The sequence below is a fragment of the Erinaceus europaeus genome, chromosome 8 (genome assembly GCF_950295315.1).
Source record: "Erinaceus europaeus chromosome 8, mEriEur2.1, whole genome shotgun sequence".
NCBI classification, from domain to species: Eukaryota; Metazoa; Chordata; class Mammalia; order Eulipotyphla; family Erinaceidae; genus Erinaceus; species Erinaceus europaeus.
The window spans coordinates 7,552,611-7,577,125 of NC_080169.1; the positions used below are offsets into that span (position 1 = coordinate 7,552,611).

General features: G+C 40.2%; 1 protein-coding gene across 3 annotated transcripts in view; it reads left to right on the top strand.

Annotated features, from left to right (window-relative positions):
* The first annotated feature begins 958 nt into the window (after nt 1–958).
* The window catches only part of AOAH (acyloxyacyl hydrolase), a 231,926-nt gene continuing 208,369 nt past the window's right edge, over nt 959–24,515 (top strand). For 2 of the 3 annotated variants that reach the window (XM_060195860.1, XM_060195862.1), the window contains exons 1-2: nt 959–1,157; nt 1,335–1,510. In XM_060195860.1, coding sequence (XP_060051843.1) covers nt 1,384–1,510 — 127 coding nt within the window. In that variant the 5' untranslated portion in view covers nt 959–1,157; nt 1,335–1,383. The remainder of the gene's footprint in view (nt 1,158–1,334; nt 1,511–24,515) is intronic. The other variant, XM_060195861.1, reaches the window with a different exon arrangement.

The window sequence follows — 24,515 nt, forward strand, 5'->3', positions numbered from 1 at the left end:
CCAGCTGAAGCCATGTGTTAACAACTGTACTCTAAGTCATTATCCCCTCATCCCTAGTCAAATGATTTGTGGGGGGGGGGGGAAATTTCACATGACCTCTTATGGTTATCTAGATAGTGACACTTTGGCCCGGTCCCCTTATCTTAAAATTACATATGACTTAGCTGTATCCTGTTTTAGGATGAAGCATTTAGAACATGTACCTTTTCTTTGTCTTTTGGTTCAGCTCCTCCCCCTAGAGAAGCAGCGTTCAGTTTTCAACTTGGAAACAGACAACCATATTAAAAATGAAAAAGTCATCCCCAGGTAATGGAAATAGACTTCAAAATTTAGAGAAAAAAACATATGTCATGCTTAGTCAAGTAAATATGAGTTAGCTAATTCTTGCACCTCTTTTTTCTCAATAGATATAAAACCCATCCATTCTGATAGTCTTTTATCACCTGCATGACTCACTGCACGTCAGATAAAAATCTTTAAGAAAATATTAACTGTTCAAGGAATAAACCAACTTCAAAAGAAAATGTTCTTTAAGGGGCGGGGGGAGACAGCATAATGGTTATGCAAACAGACTCTCAAGCCTGAGGCTCCTAAGTCCCAGGTTCAATCCCCCGCACCACCATAAGCCTGAGCTGAGCAGTGCTCTGGTGTTTCTCTCTCTCTCTCTCTGCATCTCTCTCAAAAATAAAATTAATAAAAAAAAAAATTAAAAAAAAAAAAAAAGAAAACGTTCTTTAAGAACAAAATCACCCCAACCTCATTGTATGAACTTGTCAGGAGCAATGCTAAATAACTTGAGAAAACAACACATCATAATCTCTACAGTTATCTGAATGTAGCTGCTTCAGAGGTTAAGGGGTTTGTGTTTTGTGGTTTTCTTTTTTTCCCCCCTTCAGTTGTAGTTTTAGTTTAATATTGTTTTGCAAGAACAAAAAAGGGAAGGGCCTCCTAACCAGCTCCACAGAATGATTCCGGCAAACCTCCAGGCTTCCTGAGGTTTAAGGCCGAGACAATAGCCCATTTGCACCAAAGACCACATTGCTACCACTGCTGCCACTTGGGATTGTCCTTTTCCTGCTATTTCCCCTCCCAAAGGGACTTTCTCCAGTCCTTCCCAGACCCAGGCTTATGCAGCACTCTCTTAGGAGTCAACAATAGTGAGTAGTAGTAGTAGTAGTGTTTGTGTGTGTGTGTGTGTGTGTGTGTGTGTGTGTGTGTATGCCCTTCCTACTTATTGAAAAGTGTGTGTGTGTGTGTGTGTGTGTGTGTGTGTGTGTGTGTGTGTGTGTTTCAGAGAAAACAAAAGAGAAAGACTGACCAATTGCTTCTTTTAGAAAGGTATTTCTTCAACCACACTCTTCTCTCTAGAGACATAGCTTGAAGATGAAGTCCCTCTGGAAAATTCTGATGGTAGCCCCTCTGGTCTTTTCCCTGCCTGTTCACACCTCAGCCTCTCTGCTCTACAGTGACCAGCTCAGCACCAGACTTTCCACTGGCCACAACTGTCTAGGTATGTAAATATTTTGCAAATTTTATGTGCATATTTATATGATTTACCTTATTGTGGTAGTATCAATCAGACCAAATTCTTTTTAAATTAATTTTTCTTTAATTAATTAATTTATTTATTTTACCAGAGCACTGCACAGCTCTGGCTTATGGTGAGGCTGGGGATTGAACCTGGGACTTTTGGTGCCTCAGGCATGAAAGGCTCTTTGCATAACCATTGTGCTGTCTCCTCAACCTCAAATCAAATTCTTTACTTTCATAGAAAGCATCTATTTTCTTCCAGAGATATAAAATTATAAGTAAAACACTAGAAATTTCAGTGACATAGGAAAGTTTTTGAGGGCTGTGGAGACAGCATAATGGTTATGCGAAAGACTTCCATACCAGGGGCTCTGAAGTCCCAGGTTCATTCCCTAGCACCACCATAAACCAGAACTGAGCATAAACCAGAATTTGTTCCATCTCTGGTCTCTCTGTATCTTTCTTACTGTATTCTCTCTCTCTCTCTCTCTCTCTCTCTCTCTCTCTCCCTCTCCCTCCCCCTCTCCCTCTTCCTCTCACCCCCTCTTTCATAAGATAAAATTTAAAAAATGGTAAATATGTTTTTAAAAAAGAAAAGTTTCTGAGTCTTAACAATGAGCACTGATGCAAGTGTGGATGGAAATGCCCTGTACACATGCTAATTTGAATTTGTCAGTAAAGTCTTTCTATCTCCTTATGGATGATTAGAACTTTCTCTCTTGGATTAGCAGCTATTAGACCTAGAAATCATCACTCCTTTTCAGAAGGGGATAGATAGCAGCATGAAGTTGAAGGAGGGGAAAATGAGCTTTGACTTCACCCAAAGTTATCTAAGTTTGAATCACTGCCCATCCCTCCCTCCTGGTCTGCTCCATCTCATATGGTCTATAAATCCTGGAACAAGTGAATTAATCCTTCTATGTCTCTGTACTTTTATTAATGATATGGAACTAATAATATCCAATTCATACTATTTGGGAGAATAGAAGTCATGCATATAAATTTATGGTCTTTACACACAGTAGATTCCATTAACAATCTTACTTTTCATCTTTAAGAAAGTCAAAGTTAGTGATCATACAACAATGATATGGAAACATTGAATATTGACTGAGACAGCTCTGCCTCCTTCACTTACGTTTTAAAAATAATTTTATTTCCATTTTTTTGTTGTTAGTTGTTTGTTGTGGGAAAGAGTGAAAGCAGAGTAAGACTTCTGGTCGTACAGTTGTACATACAGAGTCTTGAACAGTGGTGTGCCTTTTCATGGTTTAGTCCCAGGAGTCAGTGAGATTCAGGACTCAGTAGCATTTATTCAATGATTAGATTTTAAATTAAAAAATTTTGGTGTAAGAGGCCAAGAAAATAATCCATAGAAAACTTGTGTGACTGGGTTGGGCGGTAGCACAGCGGATTAAGCCCACATGACACAAAGCGCAAGGACTGGCTTAAGGATCCCGGTTTGAGCCTCCCCCTGGCTCCCCACCTACAGGGGGGTCGCTTCACAGGCGGCAGGTCTGCAGATGTCAGGAAACTGGTGTCAAAACCTTGTTGTAAATTAAAACCTCAGTGGCAGGTAGAGTGCTGGGCTTGAAAATATAAATTCTTCAATTTATAAATTCTTCAATTAATCTCTGTTACTTCATATATCAAAGAGATGCTTTTGGCCTGCTTCTCTCTCTCTCTCTCCCTACCTCTCTTCTACATGAAAAATAATAGAGACTAGAAGGTGACATAGCCAGTAGAGCTCACACATTATGATGTGCAAGGACCTGGGTTCAGTCCTCAAGCCCACCTGTGGAGGGAAATTTCACAGTGGTGGAGCAGTGCTGCAAGTGTCTCTCCACGTGTGTGTCCCTGTGTCCCTCCCTCTATTCCTCTCACTTTCTATCAAAAAGAAAGAAGAAGGTTAAAAAAAAAAAAAAAAGGATACTAGGAAATGATGGAACTCTGTGGGCACTAAGCCTCTGGGATCATCCTAGCAACAAAAATGAGTAAATATAAATTTTAAATAAAAGGTAAATTAAAACCTTAATGCTCAGATACCCTATGGGCTTATTCTCCACAAATATGGAACCAAATGTATCCTCGGAAGCATGCCTGCGATGCCGGCTTCACCTGCTTTTTACCATCATTCATAGTTTTAAAATGCACCCCCAAATCTGTTAAGTGGAAGTGTACTTGAAAAGGGTTATGTGAAACCAGTTCTCTTTCTAGAATAATTGAAAATTAAATATTTAGAGTTAGGTAAGTCATCTGGACTGAGATACTTAAGCAAACACCTCCATAAAGTGAACTTAAGATACATAATGCCTTCCTTGTCCCGTTCTCAATGAGGCATAGGGAGTTAAAAGAAAGGGCTGATGGGACTCCATGATGAAGTTGTTCATTTTATCTATTACTGTATAAAATATTTAGAAATGAATATTTTGTTATAGTATGAATTTATAGCTCAGGAATTATTCAAAGCATGACTGCTGACTTTTACACTCCGTGTAAGATAGACTGAGGTCACTGAGGAGGTGGATTAATAGGTCTACAACAATAATCCAAGATGGTTCTACTCATGTTTGGCACCTGCAAAGGAAAGAGATGGCCAGAAATTCGCCTCATATGGGAATATCTACCAATATTTTCAAACTTGTTCTCTCCAGAAGGATAGATTCAAAGTGAAAACTCAAGGATCCTAAAGAGAAAAGACTGATAGGAATTAAAAACTGCTTGTCTTTCAAGGGTTGGAAATCAGCACAAAATTTTATTGAGCAATATTCATCAGCTAGTGAGATTTTAGATCTTCCAATTTAGCAGTAAATCGTCCTAGATAATTGTCCTGTCTCCTCTTTTTTCAATGCAACATTTTGTTCTTTGATTTAATTATTTATGTATTGATCACCAATACTCCACTCAAACATTTTTCACCCTGAAAGGCACTATTCAATAGCAGTCAATCCTCAGTTTCTCCTCTTCAGTTCCTAGAAACTTTCTGTCTCCATGGATATTTCCTAAAAATGGAATACAAGTAACTTCCACTTTCTTTTTGAAAGTTTACGCTATGCTACCCACTTTTTCAGAAAGTGGTTTGCTTTGCAGTAAGAACTATGCAGATGGTCACACTCCAAGTAGGAAGAATGACACCACCAAATTCTTTCCTTGGGAATAGCTATGCACGCTTTTGTGCAGCCTTTATTTTTATTACACTGTTCCTATTGATATTATATGTCAGTGCTACTTCTAGGTGTCATTGGTATTATTTAGTAGATTGCTGGCAAATGCTAGAAGAAGTAGATTGCTTCTGGGATTCAGGAATGCTCAAAAATTTCTCATGAATTAATAATCGTTCCTTCACTTGAAACCATTTAGAAATGGTTTCATAGAAGCCCTCTAATTCCAAATAGCAAAGGAAGCCTACAATCAGTAAATTATCGTTTATTACAGGTTTCTTTTCTTAGCATGTTTTTCAATGTCATTTTTATCAACTTCATTTCTTTTTATTTATTTAATAATGACTTTCAAGACCATAGGATAAGTGGGGTACAATTCCACACAATTCCCATCACCAGAGTTCTGTATCCCACCCCCTCCACTGGAAAGTTTCCTATTCATTATACCTGGGAGCATGGACCCAGGATCATTATGGGGTGCAGAAGGTGGAAGGTCTGGCTTCTGTAATTACTTCCCCACTGAACATGGGCATTGACAGGCCAATCCATACCCCCAGCCTGTCTCTCTCTTTCCCTAGTGGGGCAGGGTTCTGGAGAAGCAAGGCTCCAGGACACATTGATGGGGTTTTTTGCCCAGGGAATTCCAGTTGGCATCATGGTAGTATCTGGAACCTGGTGGCTGAACAGAGAGTTAACATATAAAGCCAAACATTGTTGACTAATCATAAGCCTAAAGGTTGGAATATTGCAGATGAAGATTTGGGGTCTCTGTTTTGGAAAAAGGTCTATTTTAGATATAATCCAAAGGGCCCATGACTATAATAGTTTTTGTCTGAGCCTGACCTCTGATATGCAGGTGGACCCAAGTTATTGTCTAGGAAGATGATGTCATGGCTGGAAAAAGAACCAGAAATCTGGATCAGGGAAGAGAGTAGCTCCCAAATATGGGAAAGGTGTATAAATATCGTTGACTGCAAACCCCATCGATTTGATCTGGGGCCCATATTCGGCATAGGAGCCTATGTGACCTCTGCATCCCTGTAGATCTGAGCTCACATTCTGTGGTCATGAGTAGGAATGTTCCAAGTTGCACCAATTTCAGGACCCATCTTCCTCAGCTGGTAGGTAGAGTATGTTATCCCACCTCCCTTTGGAAGACGGAACTTTTCTTCCATTGTTGATCCACATTGAGGGCAAGGTCCTAAGGTATACTTTAACTTCTACAGTGTCTTGTCCAGGGGACCTGGAAGGCATGGTTTTGAACTTTTTCCACAACCAGAATGAAGCTGTGTGATGTCCTAATTGTCCCTCTCTCAACTTAAGATGATCATTGCCATTGAGACAGCATATTTTATTTCTAAGCAAATGCTGTTTTTACCGCACTTGAACAGGCAGTAGCTCTTTCTGCCACTTCTCAAATGTTATGAAATCAATAATAAACCGTGTTCATTTTTGCAAAACATCATTTTCTCTACATGGGTGATTCAGGGCCAGAGTAATCTTTATGTTTCTAAGTCATTGACATTTACAATAATTCATTGTAAATAATTCTTTTTTTTAAGCACTACTTTGTGCTCAGAAACCTTTTAAGAGATTTCTAAAAAAACGTATTATTATTATTTGTCTTGTTCATCAGGTTTGGCTAGATATTTAAAATGCCTTCAGAGTTAGTTAGAACCCCAAGCCTACACAAAATAATCAGTGGTGACTCTAAAAGATTAAATCATAAAGTGAATGTGGTGGTCTTATGGTCTCAAGCCAAATCTGACAGTAAAATGACAGTGTCATTGATCCAAACAGAAAAGATTTAAACAAGGCTGGCAGAAAAGGATAGGATCACAGTGTATAAATACAGAAATTTCACTTTCTCTATTTATCTGTAACTGAACGCCGGTTCATAAGCCACTGTTGCTGCTGATAGGCCGAAAGCATTTCAACTTGCCACTGATGTGTTTAAATTTAGCCTCCTCTGGGTAATTCTGGACTCCTTTTCTTTATGAGGGCTGATGCCAGATCTCAGGGAGAGTTTGTGTATCAGCTTGACGTTCACAGCTCTGGGTCTTTGAGCGCTGGCTTCTATCCTCAGAGCTCGCACACTGCAGTGTCATGGTTGGCAGAGCTCATAGCATGTTTTCAGCAGAACAATCTCCACTGTCTCCCCACTGACACACTGCTCACTGCCCACCTGGTCACACAACTGGCTCCTGACCATAGCTGTCACCTTCAGCATATTATCCTTCATTTGAATTTTTTTTTGCTTATTTGATTTTTTTTTGTATTTTTTTAAATTTCTAACTTTTATTAGTGATTTACTAATGATTAACAAGATAGTAGGAAAAAGGAGTACAATTCCATACAATTCCCACCACCAGAGTTCTATGTCCTATCCACACCATTGGAAGCTTCCCTATTCTTTATCCTTCTGGGAGTATGGACAAAAGATCTTTATGGGGTACAGAAGGTGGAAGGTTTGGCTTCTGTCATTGCTTCTCCACTGGGCATGGACTTTGGCAGGTCAATCTACACCCCTAGCCTGCTTCTATCTTTTGTAGTGGGGTAGGGCTTTGAGGAGGTGAGGTTCCAGGACCTATTAGTGAGGTTTAATACCATTTTCTCTCCAGTCCATCCTATTTTTTTTTCACAGAAATTAGTCCCAATCTAGCACAAATGGTGAGTTATTGGATAATCTGTTAGTAGCATACTAGATCACATTACATTATCATCCAAACAGAAATGGAAAAAGTATTTGATAAAATCCACTGTCTTGCCATGTCTAAGGCACTCAAGTTGCAAAAGTCAAGAGAACCTCCTCATTTGATAAAAGAAAGACATCTGTGAAAATCCTACTGCTAAGTTCATGCTGGAGGGAAACGAAATGCTTTCCAGAACGTGTAAGGATATCTACTCTCTCCACACCTAACCCACAGTGTTTCAAAGATTCTTCCTGTTATTGTTGTTGTCAGAGATCCACCACTCCAACCCAACTTTTCAAATAGAGAGAAAGAGAGAGAGGAAGAGAGAGAGAAGGAAGAGAGAGAGGGGGAGAGGGGGAGAGGGGGAGAGGGAGAGAAGGAAGGATACCACAGGATGGAAGCTTCTCCAGTGTTGTTGCGGCCAGTTTCAGGCTCGGATCCCACACGTTGGAAGGCAACACACTGTTCAAGTGAGCTATTTTATAGCCTGCAGAGATCTTTTTATTTCAATGAAACGTTCTTAATACCTGGAAGTAGTAAACATTTGCTGGCAGGTGAAAACTTTTCAAGTCAATAAATAAGTTTATAGGTAAAGGCCATTGAGCACACTGTAAGACTGTTTTTCTACCTGCCTGAATATGTATCAATTCATTTATTATCTGTCTGTCCTTTTTATTCATCCATCCATCCACCCATTCATCCATCCATCCATTCATTCATCCATGCACCCAATTCATCCATTTCTCTATCCATCCAGTATGCCTCCAACTAGAATTTAAACATAGAAACAAATGCAAATGTAAAGTCATAATTTTTCTGAGAGAAAGTAAATTCCTTTAATAATTTGGTCTTACTTTTGTTATTTAGGCTTATACAGAGATTCTTCACAATGAACTAAGTCTAGTATTTGACAAATATGTGCATGTGTGAAGTACACTTCTTCGATTGTGTATGTGTGTGTGTGTGTGTCAGGAGTGGGATATGTAGTTTGCTTTAAGAGAAGGAATTTTGTTTTTAAAGTTGTATAAGCAAAATTGTATTGAAAAGATCAATATTTCAACTTCCTTAGTCGTTCAGATTATATTAGGTTTTAGCAAGTTCTTTCTCAGTGAAATAGTAATGGATAAGAGATATATTTTACTAAATTTTTTTTATATATCCAAGAAATTAAGAAAATGGAAAATTTCATGACTGGGTAATAGATATTTTTGCAGGTCCGGTAGTTTTTGCTTCTTGCTTTCAATACATTGAAGGGAGGTTTAACAGAATTTTTAGGTGATAGAGCATTGAAAAAAACCTTTCAGTGATAATCATTCTAAAATGGTTGACATTTAATTCAGGAGTTAAAAATATGGTGGTTGAGGGTCAGGCGGTAGCGCAGCGGGTTAAGCGCACGTGGTGCAAAGCGCAAAGACCTGCTTAAGGATCCCGGTTCCAGCCGCCAGCTCCCCACCTGCAGGGGGGTCGCTTCACAAGCAGTGAAGCAGGTCTGCAGGTGTCTGTCTTTCTCTCCCCCTCTCTGTCTTCCTCTCCTCTCTCGGTTTCTCTCTGCCCTATCCAACAACAATGACAGCAATGACAACAATAATAACAACAACGATAAACAACAAGGGGAACAAAAGGGGAAAAGTAGCCTCCAGGAGCAGTGGGTTCTAGTGCAGGCTCCAAGCCCCAGCAATAACCCTGGAGGCAAATATATATATAGGCATGGTTATACAAAAAGGTCCTCCATTTTCATCTAAGTATTTAAGTAAATATATTTTCTCAGCACTTCTTTAAAAGTGAAAGATTTGAGCTTACTTGGATAGTGTATACTTTGCCATGTGTATGGCCCTTCTTTGAGCCTGGTTCTCATTGGAGGCAGAATTGGTCTCTCTCTTTCTCTCTCTCTCTCTCCCTCTCTCCCTCTCTCCCTCTCCCTCTCCTTTTCCTCCCTCTCTCTCTCTCTCTGCCTTTATCTTTTAAAAAAAGAAAAATCGAAGTATTGGTTCAGAGGTGATGCTGAAACTTATCTCTTTATATAAATGAATAATATTCCTCATGTAATACAGATGCTAATATAAAGTCATCTTTGTTCTAAAGAATTTTTTATGTCAAACTAAGCACATTCTTTAGATAAATTAATTTGTACTAATAAAGAAAATTCTTATCCAGAGAATTTCATGGAGCTTAAAACTACAGAAAATTAATTTTTTTTATTGAAAAATATTTATTAGTGTTGAGAAGTATAATTCTATGATAAATAAGCTATTCGCAACCATAAAAATAAATTACATTTGGACAAATTTCTGTAGCGGCAGAAAAAAAATTCAAGGAAATACATTTTTGTACATGCATTACTGCCCTAATTCCTTCCTTATTTTGAGAGAAAAGGAAAGAAAAACAGAGATGGAGAGACAGGCATAAAGGACAGACACCCCAGCTCCAACCTACCCTCTGTGGAGCTTCCCTAGCTACTGTTCTTGGTGCCCCAGTGATATTCGGTTTCTTCTTTTTCTGTGCTTAAGTGATAACTGTCATAACACTTAACATTGTGTCATGTGTTAAGACTCCGCTGTTTATATGTCACTCTTTCTGACTCATCTGTGACTTCTCTTACTCACCTCTGTATGATCAAACTTCTGAGCACATAGTAGGGACTGAGTATGCACTGAATAAATAGTAAATGAATTGGCTCCAGACTTCTTGGCTGTCATTCTTTATTATTAAATTGTCATGCATTTTAAAATGATCTATGTCGGCCTTCCTGACCTTCTCAACACAGTCTGCTGATTGCTCCCCCTCACAGCCTTGGCTTGGACTCTGCTCTCGCTTGAGTGTCATCAACCCTTTTACTCCCTGGAAATCACCAAGTATAGTGCCTTTCTCGTTGCCAGTGTTCTCGGAGAAGTCAGTGATTTGAAATTCACTGAGCATCTAAGCATCGAAACAGTGCTCTAGGTGGTGCCTTGGTAAACTCACAGTGTTGCTCCTGTGTAGAGAGAAAGTACAAAATGGTTGCCATGAAAGAAATCGTAGCCAGCGTCAAGCAAAAAACACAATGAAAAGAAATCTTTTTGCATTTGCATAATTCCACTGCTTCCAGTGGGCTCTATTCTGTTCCTTTTCAGTATCAGAGAGAGAAGAAGAAAGAGGAAAGACACCACGGCACCACTCCACCGTTCATAACATTTGCCTTGTGTGTGGTGCTGGAGGCTGGAACCCACCCAGGTCCTTGCACATAGTAACATGTGTTCCCTAAGGAGTAAGCTCTCTCCTGACCTCATATGATTTTTTGAAAGTGACATTCTGAGCTTCTCTTTATTTTTCTTGGCCACTCGGGTTATCTCTGGAGCTCAGTGCTTGCACAACAAATTTACTGCTGCTGGCAGCCATTTTTCTCCTTTTATTTTATCTTTTTTTTTTATTACGATGGAGACAGAAACGAATAAGGAGACAGAGAGGAAGTGGAAGAAGGAGAGATAAAGAGAGACACCTACAACATGCTCCATCACTTGTGAAGTTTCCCCTTTGCAGGTGGGGACTGGGGGCTTGAACCCAGTTCCTCTAGTATAGTAACTTGTGAGCTTTATTTGTTGCTCCACCCCGCCTGGCCCCTCTCAACTTCTATTTTTATATACTATTCATGGGGATAGGTCTTTGTCTTTTTGAGGTCTCAGTAGGTGGGAGAGGAGGTAACATTTATTAAAGACCTACTCTGTCCCCAGCACCATGTGTCTTGTATGTTATGTCACAGAATCCTGAAGACACTTTCGCTATGTGTGTTAGCTTCTGCTGCAGTACCAACCACTGTCCACACTTCCTGACAAGCGTTTATTGGCTAACAGATCTGTGGGCTGGAAACTGTCCATGGGGCACAGCTGGGTGTTCTTCAGCTGCTCTGGACAGCACCCCCTGCTGCTTCACTCAGCTGGTGGATGGGGGCAAGGCAGGGGCTAAGTGGGCCTAGCCTGGCCTCAATCACAAGTCTGCTAGTCAGCAGGCTGCTATGACTATAATAGTCTAAGAGGGCAAATGTAGCAACTAACATTCTCTGGAGGCCTAGGTTCTGAGCTGATGAGGCACCTCCTCCTCCCTACAGTCTATTGAGCAAAGTCATGAGGCCAGATCGGAAGAGTTTAAAACATGCATCATCTGGCAGGGATGGCAAGGTGGCACAGGTGTTCAGTGTACAGGCCCCTGGTCCACCACTACAGGGAGAAAACTTCACAAGTGGTAAAGCAGTATAGTAGGTGTCTCTTTCTCTTTCCCTCTCTGTCTTCCCTTTCTCTCTGCTTTATTTCTATCCAATAAATTATAAATATATATGTAATGTATTTATACATCTACATACAAGTATATATTTATTTATTTTCCCTTTTGTTGCCCTTATTATTCTTTTTGTTGTTGTTGTAGTTATTGTTGTTGTTGTTGTTATTGATGTCGTCATTGTTAGAACAGATAAAAATGGAGAGGAAGGGAAGACAGAGAGGGGGAGAGAAAAACAGACACCTGCAGACCTGCTTCACCGCTTGTGAAGGGATTCCCCTGCAGATGGGAAGCCGGGGACTGGAACTGGGTTCCTTACACCAGTCCTTGTGCTTTGTGCCATGTGCTCTTAACCTGCTGCACTACCACCCGACTCCCAGCACACATACAATTATATATAATTATAGTAAACTATATAATAATATGTACTTGTACATTTAATTATAATCTCTTCAAAGGAGAAGCACAAGATATGTGTGGCCACTTTAAATATACTGTTCATTCATTGAGCATTACAATTTCATTCTGTGGTTATCAATATCTGGATTCAGAGATTTTAGCCATCGTGCCAAATACATCAGCTCAAAAGTATTAGAAGCAGGATTTGAGCCCAACTGTGTCTATTCCCCAAATTCTTCTACTCTGTACTTTTACCGTAGCATCTTCCTTCTCTCTATCTCTCCTCTTGCACTCTCTTGCTTTATGTGGTTCACCTTGTCCAATCCACGCCTTCAGTCTGAAAGTAGGATACAGAAAGATGGAGGAGTGATATTCATACCTGGGCTGTGTGCTATCGTGTCTGGCTTAGTAACTAATATCTTAAGGGAACAAGACTGCTGGGAGAATAGATGTAGATAAATATTGTCCTGTCTTTCTTCTGTACCGCCTTTCTTTAAACCAACATAAAGTAGGCCTGAGGGGATGTTTGCTGAGAACTCAGAAGAGATGAATGACTGCAGACATATAATGGAAGGGGGAGGAGTAGAGGAAGTGTTCTTTTTACAAAGTCATGCTTATTCAACAGAGATACAGTGATTCAAAGTTGGGAGCAGGATGGCTCCAAAATCAGCATTTTAACAGTAGGGAGTATAAATTGACTTGCCAACACCCCTGTCCAGAGGAGAAGTAATTACAGAAACCAGATATCCCACCTTCTGCACTCCAAAAATAATTTTGGTCCATACTCCCAGTGGGGGAAAAATGATCAGGGGAAGATGACCAGAGGGCTCTGAACTCCAACTCCCTCAGGACCCAGAGAGAAAATAGAAAAAAAGGAGGGACATTTGGATGGAATAATAGATGTATGTGTGACTTGAAAAAAGAGAATATGGGACCATAGGAAAAAAAATTGGCAAAAGCATACAGATATAGACGGACAGATGTGGAAATAATAGTTAACCCATATCTGTAACCTCAGAAGAACCGCTGTAGCTTCCAGTGGAGGGACTGGGGATTCAGAACTCCAGTTGTAGGAATAGTACAAAGTTGTACCACTGTTATCTTGGAATTTTGTAAATCAGTATTAAATGACTAATAAAATTAAAAATAAAATCAGCATTCTACGCCCTTCTGTGCCCAAACCTGAAACAAAAGAGTCGCCTCTGGTTTTCACTTTTCCTTATACTTCTTATCTGTTGATAAATCCTATTGGGGAACCCACCAAATAGTTCTTGAATCTATCCGTTTTCTTCTGCTACCATTTATTATTTAATTCACCATCATCTCCCTCCAGACCCAAAATAGCCTCCTAAATCATCACTTTGTTCAAAAGTCAGCATAGTAATATTTATTTTATTTTATTTTATTTTATTGCCTTCAAGGTTTTCACTGGGGTTGGTACCTGTACCATGAATCTACTGCTTCTGGTGGCCATCCCCTACTCCTATTTTATTCAATAGAACAGGGAGAAATTGAGAGGGGAGGGAGAGATAGAGAGGGAGAGAGAAAAAGAGACACCTGTAGACCTGCTTCACTGCTCGTAAAGCTTCCCTCCTATAGATGGAGAATGGGGGCTTGAACCCAGGTCCCTGCACATAGTATTATGTGCACTTAGCTGGATGTGCCACCACCCAGTCCTCACACAGCACTATTTTTAAGAGTTACTTATTTAGGAGAGAAAGAGAATGAGAGTAAAACTCTTGTTGTGTGTGATGCTGAGGTTGAAACTCAGGACCTTATGCAGGATTTGAAAACACAGATCAGTCACATCCCAGGGGCCCTTCACAAAGGCTTCCATGGCCCCCCATCATTCTGAGAACAAATCCCTTCCTCTTCTGTAATATACAAAACCCACAGACCTGTCCCTCCATCCCCCCCTGAGCCTCACTTCCCGCTGTTAGGTTCCAGTGCCAGTTTTCACTTTGGGCCCTGTGCGCTTAACCCACTGCGCTACCCAACCCCCCCCACCCCCCCCCCCCCCCCACACACACACACTCCCATCCAGTACCAGTTTTCCTAGTCACTGGTAAGGAAGAGACTTGGAAAGGAAGAGAAGATGGGAGCATAAGGGAAAAAAACGGGCTAATATATTCAGATATAGACAGATAGTCATAGAGATAATAGTGAACCCATATCTGCAACCTTAAGAGAACTGCTGTAACTTATTTCTAAGACTTGTTTGTGTATGCTCTCTTTCTCCTAACAGGGTGTAATCTCTAAGAGGACAGGAGCCTTGTCATTTTGTCTTAGCATAGAGCACAGCACCTGGCATCTGCAAAGGACTGAAATGCTCCAGTCTCTGTTCACCTGTCTTCCAGCTACAGTCATGGCCAGACATTTTAACCTCTTTGAATCTCCATCTGCTCATCTGAAGAATGAGCAATCATTTCCACAGCCATGAGTTGCTATGAAATTTAAATAAGGGGATAATCTATGCACGGATACTTTAAAACTAGAGAGCACACTTAGCTATGTGATGTATTATGCATGTCCCTACCCAGGGTCAAAAAGAAAGTGTAGTCACACCAACCCTGGCTCTGATAACTGCCTGGTGCTTTCAAGGTTTTTCAATGACGTGTGGGCTTCAGACCAACAGGGATTATAACCAACAGCTCTCTGCCATTGGCTGCATGTGCAGTCAGCAGAGTTACGATAGAACTTAGAATTTCAAGGGTTCTGTGTCATTTCCAAAGGGTTCCACAGTACAGTTCAAGTAGTTTCCCCATGAGAAGAGGTCAGCACAGACGCCAGTGGAAGTGTCTTTGCTGGGGTCCGTCTGCTTTTTTTCATCTACCACAGGAATGTCTGTTTCTATTATATTCGTTATTTGTTCAGATGCCAGGTGAGAAGAGAACTGCCACGTGTGAGATTTCACTTAGTGACTGAGAAGGTGCACAGAGGTCCCTCACGCTCATCTTTTCCTAAATGATCAGTGGCTTCGACAAGCTCACTTTAGCAGAGCCAGGCTTTTATTTCCATTCAGAGAATAATCTGTAATGGAGGTAATTACTCTGCCATTCATCTCTCCCAGGGAAAGCATTCTTTAGTCTTCTGAAATACTGAAGTATCTTTATTTATTTATTTATTTATTACATTTTTATTTATGAAAAGGAAACATTGACTAAACCATAGGATAAGAGGGGTACAACTTCACACAGTTCCCACCACCAGAACTCCGTATCCCATCCCTTCCCCTGATAGCTTTCCTATTCTTTATCCCTCTGGGAGTATAGACCCAAGGTCATTGTGGGGTGCAGAAGGTAGAAGGTCTGGCTTCTGTAATTGCTTCACCGTTGAACATGGGTATTGACAGGTTGATCCATACTTCCAGCCTGTCTTTCTCTTTCCCTAGTGGGGAAGCCTTCAGGACACATTGGTGGGGTTGTCTGTCCAGGGGAGTCTTGATGGCATCATGGTAGCATCTGGAACCTGGTGGTTGAAAATAGAGTTAATACACAAAGCCAAACAAATTGTTGACCAATCATGGGCCTAAAGGCTGGAATAGTGCAGATGAAGAGTTGGGGGCAGGGTCCTCCATTTTGTAGATAACTAGTAGGCATATTTTAGTTATATTCCAAAGGGCTTGTGGCTATAACACTGAAGTATCTTATTAGAAACTGTAGCAAAGACAATTTCTCCCTTGTCGCCACTAAAGGATTAAGGATACATTTATTTCACTGAAGACCCTAAATTAGCAATCCAGCTAGAAAGAGAGTTGAGACCACAGGAAGTGGGCATTTTCAAGGGAGCAGGACTCAAGTTAAAGTTGAGCCTAAGCTATCTGTTTATATATTTCAATCTCCCATTGCTTAGTGTCCTTTTATTCACAATACCTTTTCATTAGGCAGAGTTGACAATAGTGGCAAAATTCACATGATCTTTAGACAGCTCAATATTTTGTCTCTCTTTATTGATTTAACAATGATCAATAAGACCATAGGCTAAGAAGGGTACAACTCCACACAATTCCCACTGCCAGAGTTCTGTATCTCATCCCCTCCATTGGAAGTGTCACTATTTATCCTTTTGGAAGTATGGACCCAGAATCATTATGAGGTGCAGAAGGTGGAAAGTCTGGCTTCTGTAATTGCTTCTCTGCTGGACCTGGGCATTGGTAGGTTGATCCATACTACCAGCTTACCTCTATCTTTCCCTAATGGAGCAGGGCTCAGGACAGGTGGGGTTCTAGGACATATTGGTGGGGTCATCTGCACAGGGAAGTCAGGTTGGTATCATGGTAGCATCTGCAACTTGTTGGCTGAAAATCATTAAGATATAAAGCAGAACAAATTGTTTAATAATCAGAAACCAATAGATAAGAATATAGTAGATGGGGAGTTGGGCTGTAGCGCAGCGGGTTAAGTGCAGGTGGCGCAAAGCACAAGGACCGACATAAGGATCCCGGTTCAAACCCCGGCTCCCCACCTGCAGGGGAGTCGCTTCACAGGCGGTGAAGCAGGTCTGCAGGTGTATGTCTTTCTCTCCTCCTCTCTGTCTTCCCCTCCTCTCTCCATTTCTCTCTGTCCTATCCAACAACGACAATAACAATAATAACTACAACAATAAAACAACAAGGGCAACAAAAGGGAATAAATAAATAAAATAAATATTTAAAAAAAAAGAATATAGTAGATGAGATTTGGGGTTTTCATTTTGGAAAAATCCAGGAAATCTATTTTAGGTCTATTCCAAGGGGCACATGACTTTACTAATTTTGCCTGAGCCTGACAGCAGGTAGGCTAAAGGTACTGTCTCTGGGAATGGTTTCTGAGTTGGAAATAGGACCAGAACACTGGATCAGGACAGAGAGTTGCCCCCAAATATGGGAAAAGTATATATTATAAACCCCATTGATCTGATAATGGGGTCCATATTCAGCACAGGAGCCTGTGTAACCTCTTCATCCCTGTAGGTCTGAGCTCGAATTCCATGGTCAATGTAGCTAATGGTGCATATTTTAGCCAAAAATACTAAAAAGCTCTTGATGAAATTCCTCTGAGCAAACTTCAGTGTGGTACTATGTGAAAGCTTGGTAGAGCTTAGGGGAGCTCTCCCATCCTTGGATGGAGGTCTGGAAAGACACCCCACTTATTAGCCTCTCTCCTCATAAAGATGAGCCAAGAGGGAAAAGCCTCCCAGACTCAGTTTCTCCTTGTTAGTCTCTCAAGCTCACAGAAAGCCTACAAGCCTCTCACACTTATTTCCCCCCTGCTAGCAGGCCAAATGGCTGACTGCTTGAGGGTTCAATCAAAGTTCACAATAGTCATTCAAAGTTCACACATCCACTATAAATTCACCTTTTGATCACATAGGAGAACACACTCTGTCATACACCCCTGCCAGTACCCGGCAGTGAGACCCCATATTCTATTTCCTTGTGTTCTTTGATATATGTGATTTACATCAAGCTTTGTTTTTCTTCTTCTCTACCTCACTTTACTTGTTTAACCCCTATGCTTCTCTCAAATACCTTTAGATAATTAACTCGCCTGCATCATGGAAACTAATTGTCTTGACCTTTATGTATTTCATCAATTCTTGTCATACCAGCCCCCTACCATGGGGGCAAGCTGACCTTGAAGAAACCTGTAATTTCTGACATATGTGAAAAATGTTCTTTGTTTAACTCAGTATAAAATCCTTACCCATCTCCAAATAAACAGATGTTCATACCAGAATATCTCCCGATGTCTATTTCTAATTCTTGCAGTCACTAGAGCTGGTGAGGGAGGGTTGGAGGCTTACCACCACCCCACCCCCCATTGGAACCAATCCATGGGAGCACCAGCACTTCAGAAAAGCTTTTATCTTCTTTTTTAATAATTTGTTCTTTTTAAAAACATATTTATTTATTTATTTATTTATTTATTTATTTATTGGATAGAGAAAGAGAGAAATTGGGAGAGGAGAGAGAGAGAGCAAGGGATAGAGAAAAAGAGATACCTACACCTGAAGCCCTGCTTCACCATTTGTAAAACTTTCCCCCTGCAGGTGGGGACTAGAGGCTTGAACCTGGGTCCTTGTGCACTGTATTGTGTTTGCTTAACTATGTACACCACTGTCTGGGCCCAAAGAGCTTATATCTGTAAATATGAAGGACTGTGTTGGTTTCAAGCAGCACAGTTCTCTTTGCCTTCATTCATTTAAGCTTCAGGTTAAAGTAAAATACACAGGAAAAGGAAATGATGTGCAGGGTTTACAATTACTGGGTCACCAAAAATGGAGTTTTCTGGTTGCCTTTTCCTGTTTAACATAAAAGTGAAATAGGCTTATTGCTAGGGGATCTCAGTGTTGTTTATCTTTTATAAGCTGTCCTGTTTTGACAAATACTTAAAAATATTTCATTGCATCTATAGTTTTGTCAACTTATTTTTAAATTGACACAATATATAACATTTTTATATTAAGTACAAACATATATATATTAATAAGTATACATGTCAATTACTAAAGTCATTGCAATATACTAAAGGCCTGAAGTGTGAATTAAGTTACAAATCATATCCAATTATAAATAGAACAGGTTGGTGATTTCCAGGGATGGGATGGTAGAGAATATGAGTGAAGGTGATCAAAAGTTTTTTTAAAAATCCCAGGTATTAAATAAATAAGAAAGGGGCTGGGTGGTGGTGCACCTGGTTAAGTGCACATATCACTATGTGTAAGAACCCAGGTTCGAGCCCCCACTTCCCACCTGCATGGAGAATGCTTCATGAGTGGTGAAGTAGGTCTGCAGATGTCTATTTGTCTCTCTTCCCCTCTATCCCTCCTCCCTACTTGATTTCTCTCTTTCCTTTCAAATAAATAGAAAGAAAAAGAAGGGGAAAATGGCTACCGGGAACAGTGGATTTGTCGTGCTGGCACTGAACCCCAGTGATAACCTTGGTGGCAAATAAATAAATAAAAATAAGTGGGAGAGGGATATAAAATACATCATGGTGACTGTAGCCAATAATACTGTACTGCATATTTGAAAGTTGCTAAGAGAATGGATCTAAATATTCTCATTACAAGAAAAAAGTTCAATTATGCTTGATGTAAGATGTTAAATAGACTTGCTATGGTCATCATTTGTAATATCCATGAGCATAAAATCATTGTGTGTCCACCTGAAGCTAATATAATGTTATATATCCATTATACCTTAATACAGTTAATTATTTAAGCAGTTTTTATTTTAAAAAATGTTCAGCGGGGAAACAATTACAGATGCCAGGCCTTCCACCTTCTGCAAACCACAACGACCCTGGGTCCATACTTTTAGAGGGATAGAGAATGGCAAAGCTATCAGGGGAGGGGATGGGAAATGGAGATTGGGTGGTGGGAATTGTGTGGAGTTGTACCCCTCTATGGTTTTGTTAATGTCTCCTTTCTTAAATAAATTTTTTAAATGTATAGATTATAAACCTTGAGAGTTGATGCTTTTAGGCAGCAAGACAAGATGCCATAAAGCTTTGCCCAGTTGAATCTGTGGATAAAATAATCGACTCCAAAACTTCATGGTGCAGTACCCAGAAAAGCACAAGTCTCTCATTCTTCGTTGGCAATCTCTTGTTCAGCAGGTATTACTTCTTGCTGTTTAGAAATACCCAGTGGTACTCTTCACATCAGTTAACGGTCACCTTTCCTGAAAGAGTCCTAATGGGAATTGGGTTTTCGTGATACGTTGCTTATGAATTTGAATCTCTAGTTCCTTGAGCAGATGGGTAATAGTGAACTTATAGTGGAGCGAGGACCTAGAATGCCTTTGTTTGAGATGGAAGTCTTTCGCTGCCTAGGCAACCAATTTCTGAGAGTAAGTTCTTTACCTCTGTGTCAGTGTGGCCTAATTTCCTCCCAAAGACTTAATGATCTTTGGGCAACAGAAAAAATAATAATAATAACTTCTCCCTTTGGGGGAAAAAATGTAGGAATGAGTTTCAACGTGAGTTCAAGAGATACAGACAGCTGATGGAATATACTAAAGAGTTTCAGGCTGGCAACACTGGCCCTTCCTACTTACCACATAGCAGGTAGCTGAGGAGATACGCTTGTAGTTTAATCCAAGGTGTCTTCTACACACCTTTTACACTGCTACATGCTTTCAAGTAATGTGCTTTGTAACTGGAAAGAAAAATACTTTATAATAATGGTGTGATTTTTATTTATTGTTATATTTTTATTTATATTTTATTAATTTTTTTATTTAAGAAAGGATTAATTAACAAAACCATAGGGTAGGAGGGGTACAATTCCACACAATTCCCACCACCCAATCTCCATATCCCACCCCCTCCCCTGATAGCTTTCCCATTCTCTATCCCTCTGGGAGCATGGACCCAGGGTCATTGTGGGTTACAGAAGGTAGAAGGTCTGGCTTCTGTAATTGCTTCCTCGCTGAACATGGGCATTGACTGGTCGGTCCATACTCCCAGACTGCCTCTCTCTTTCCCTAGTAGGATGGGTCTCTGGGGAAGCTGAGCTCCAGGACACATTGGTGGGGTCTTCAGTCCAGGGAAGCCTGGCCGGAATCCTGATGACATCTGGAACCTGATGACTGAAAAGAGAGTTAACATACGAAGACAAACAAATTGTTAAGAAATCATGGACCCAAAGCTTGGAATAGTGGAGAGGAAGTGTTAGGGGGGTACTCACTGCAAACTCTAGTGTACTTCTGCTTTCAGGTATATATTTTGCAGTAGTTTATGGATACGTGTGAACATATGCTCTCTCTCACAGAAACTGGTGTATACCTAGGTTTTGGGACTTTGTTAGAAAGTGAACCACCTGAGATGGAATTAGAGTATACTATGAAAGGAAATGTCTCACCAGAGTAATGAAGCTGAAGGGTTGTCATTCCACACGTGAAGTCTCTGGACACAGTCTGAAGTGAAGCATGTTGAGGTGGCAATCGATGTGTTGATTAGGTTGTGATCGGCAGATGCAATATTATTTGATATGGATTGGGAGAGGCATACAGGACAGTGGGCCCTATCCAAGGGTTCCAGGACTGGGGGAAGTAGAGGCTCTATAGTGGAGATGTGAGGTTCCTGCTGTCTTAGGGTTCAAAAAGACAATCAATAGTTAATGTTATCATCACATTATTTGGTAATTGGGTTAACTTTGAAAAGTCCTTTTGTTAGGGTTTGCTGTACAGTACCCAGTAACTTGTATATAGCTGTGCTATTGGTTGCTTCTGATCTACTTGGTCTAAGCTTTTGAGAGAGTCTGCATATCAATTACACAGCCTATATATTGAAAAGATTCAGTTTGTGTTTTGAAAAACTTTGAGACATATAATTAATTTTCCCCCTCTCATATTAATTAACTAGTGATTTATATGACTACATTTTACTAGGAGTGTACATAAACACCATTCCCACCACCAAAAGACTGTGACTCATCTCTGCCACCCACTCCCACCCCCCACTGTCCCAGGAAGCTGCATGTCTACCCCTCACCACAGGGTTTTTACTTTGGTGCCCTACTTACAATTTGGTCAGGTCCTGCTTTTAGTTTCCCTTTCAGATCTTCTTACTCAACTTCTGTTGATGAGTGGGATCATACCATACTCATCTTTATCTTTCTGACTTAGTTCACTTAACATAATTCCTTCTAGCTCTGTCCAAGATGGGTCAGAGAAGGTGGGTTCATTGTTCGTGATAGTTGTATAGTATTCCATTGTGTATATATACCACAGCTTTCTCAGCCACTCATCTGTCGTTGGGCACCTGGGTTGCTTCCAGGTTTTAGCTATTATGAATTGTGCTGCTATGAACATAGGAGTACCACACCTCTTTTTGGTTGGGTGTTATGGAGTCCTTGGGGTATAACCTAGGAGAGGAATTACTGGATCATATGGAAGGTCCATGTCTAGCCTTCTGAGAGTTTTCCAGACTGCTCTCCACAGAGGCTGGACCAATTTACATTCCCACCAGCAATGTAAAAGGGTTCCTCTGTCCCCACAACCTCTCCAGCATTTGTTGCTGCTGTCCTTTTTGATGTATGCCATTCTTACAGGAGTGAGGTGGTATCTTAGTGTTGTCTTAATTCACATTTCTCTGACAATCAGTGACCTAGAGCAGTTTTTCATATGTTTGTTAGCCTTTTGGATCTCCTCTGTAATGAATGTTTTGTTCATATCCTCTGCCCATTTTTGGATGGGGTCATTTGCTTGTTTGGTGCTAAGTTTGCTGAGCTCTTTATATATTTTGGAGATTAGTTTCTTCTCTGATGTATGGCATGTGAAGATCTTCTCCCATTCTGTGAGGGATCTCTTTGTTTGTTTAATAGTTTCTTTGGATGTGCAGAAGCTTTTCAATTTGATGTAGTCCCATTGGTTTGTTTCTGCTTTAGTCTTCCTTGCAATTGGGTTTCATTCATCAAAGATGTCCTTGAGGTATAGGTGGGAAAGTATTTTACTAATGTTTTCCTTTAAGTATTTGATTGTTTCTGGTCTGACATCTAGGTCTTTGATCCATTTGGAGTTGATTTTTGTTTCTGGTGAGATAAAGTGGTTCAGTTTCATTCTTCTGCATATTACAACCCAGTTTTCCCAGCACCATTTATTGAAGAGAGCCTCCTTTTCCCATTTAATCCTTTGTGCCCTCTTATCAAAGATTAGATGTCCATAGGTGCGGGGATTCATTTCTGGGCTTTCAATTCTGTTCCACTAGTCTGTGTGCCTATTTTTGTTTCAGTACCATGCTGTTTTGATGATGATGGCTTTATAATATAGTTTAAGGTCCGGGAGTGTGATGCCTCCATTTCTGTTTCTTTTCCTCAAGATGGTTTTGTCAATTCTAGGTGTTTTCAGGTTCCAGATAAATGACTGTAGTGTTTGTTCTAGTCTCTTAAAGAAGCTTGGTGGAACTTTGATGGGTATTGCATTAAATGTGTCTGAGATGAGAATGGCTGTTCCTGCCCTTTTTTGTGGTCTGTTAGCCTGTATGATAGTTTTCCATCCTTTCACTTTAAGTCTGTGTTTATCTTGTTGTGACAGATAGGATTCTTGGAAGCAGCATATGGTTGGATTATGTTTTCTGATCCATCCCCCCACTCTGTGCATTTTGATGGGTGAGTTTAAGCCATTGACATTTATTGATATTATGGATTTAATGTATTGTAGTGCCGTTGTTCAAAAAAATTTTTATTTTTGTTTGCTGTGATATATTGCCAGTATTATAGTGATGTTATTGTTTATAAGAGGTCTTTTAGAACCTCTTTCAGGTCTGGTTTGGTGGTGGTTATCTCCTTTAAATGTTGTTTGTCTAAGAAGGTTTTGATCCCTCCATCTAGTTTGAATGAAAGTCTAGCAGGATATATTATCCTTGGTTGAAACCCTTTATCATTCATGGCTCTCATAGATATCTTGCCATTCCCTTGTGGCTTTTAGAGTTTGAGTGGAGAAGTCTGCAGATAATCTTTTGGGTTTTCCCTTGTATGTGACTTTTTGTTTCTCTCTTACAGCCTTTAGGATCCTTTCTTTATCCTTACTTCTTCTCATTGTGACTATGATGTGTCTTGGTGTCTTCAGGTCTGGGTTGATCTGTTTGGTACTCTCTGGGCCTCTTGAATCTTGATGTCCTTTCTGTTATTCAGGTCTGGGAAGTTTTCTTCTATTATTTCCTCTAGAATGTTTGCTTCCCCTTCCTCTCTTTCTTCCTTTAGCAGGCCAATTATGCGAATGTTACTTCTTTTGAGATCATCCCATATGTTTCTGTTATTGTTTTCAGTATCTCTCAATCTCTTTTTAAGGTCTTTCACCTCTTTCTTAGTTTTCTCTAACTCTTCCTCTGTCTGACTAATTCTGTTTTCTGCTTCTGTTAGTCTGCTTTCCCTTGCCTCAGCTTCTTTCTTCATTACAGCTATTTCAGCTTTCAATTCTCTAATTGCCTCAAGATAATCAGTATTTTCCTTGGGGGTCTCAACTGTTGTTTCCCTAATGCCATTCCTTTCCTCCAATGTTGTTTTCATTTCGTTTCCAGAAGATGTGGTCAGAGCTCAAGCCACTAGCAGCTTCTCAGTCCGCCATCTTCCGGGAACCAGCATGGTGTGATTTTTAAAGACACATTTGGTTGCACTGTTAATCTAATTTGATTGTTACAGTAGTCCACTGAAAACATGATTAGCTACTTGGCAGTGAGTAAAAGGAGGCTTAGAAAAACTGGCTGAGGGGAGTCGCTTCACAAGCGGTGAAGCAGGTCTACAGGTGTCTGTCTTTCTCTCCCCTCTCTGTCTTCCCCTCATCTCTCCATTTCTCTCTGTCCTATCCAACAACGATGACATCAATAACAACAATAATAATTACAACAACAATGAAAAACAACAAGGGCAACAAAAGAGAAAATAAATACATATAAAAAAAAGAAAAAAGAAAAACTGACTGCTGAGTAGTCCAAGATTCAAGGACACGTATCAGTCGCAGGTCTTCAGACTCAAAATGTTCGGCAATTCCCACTTCTTT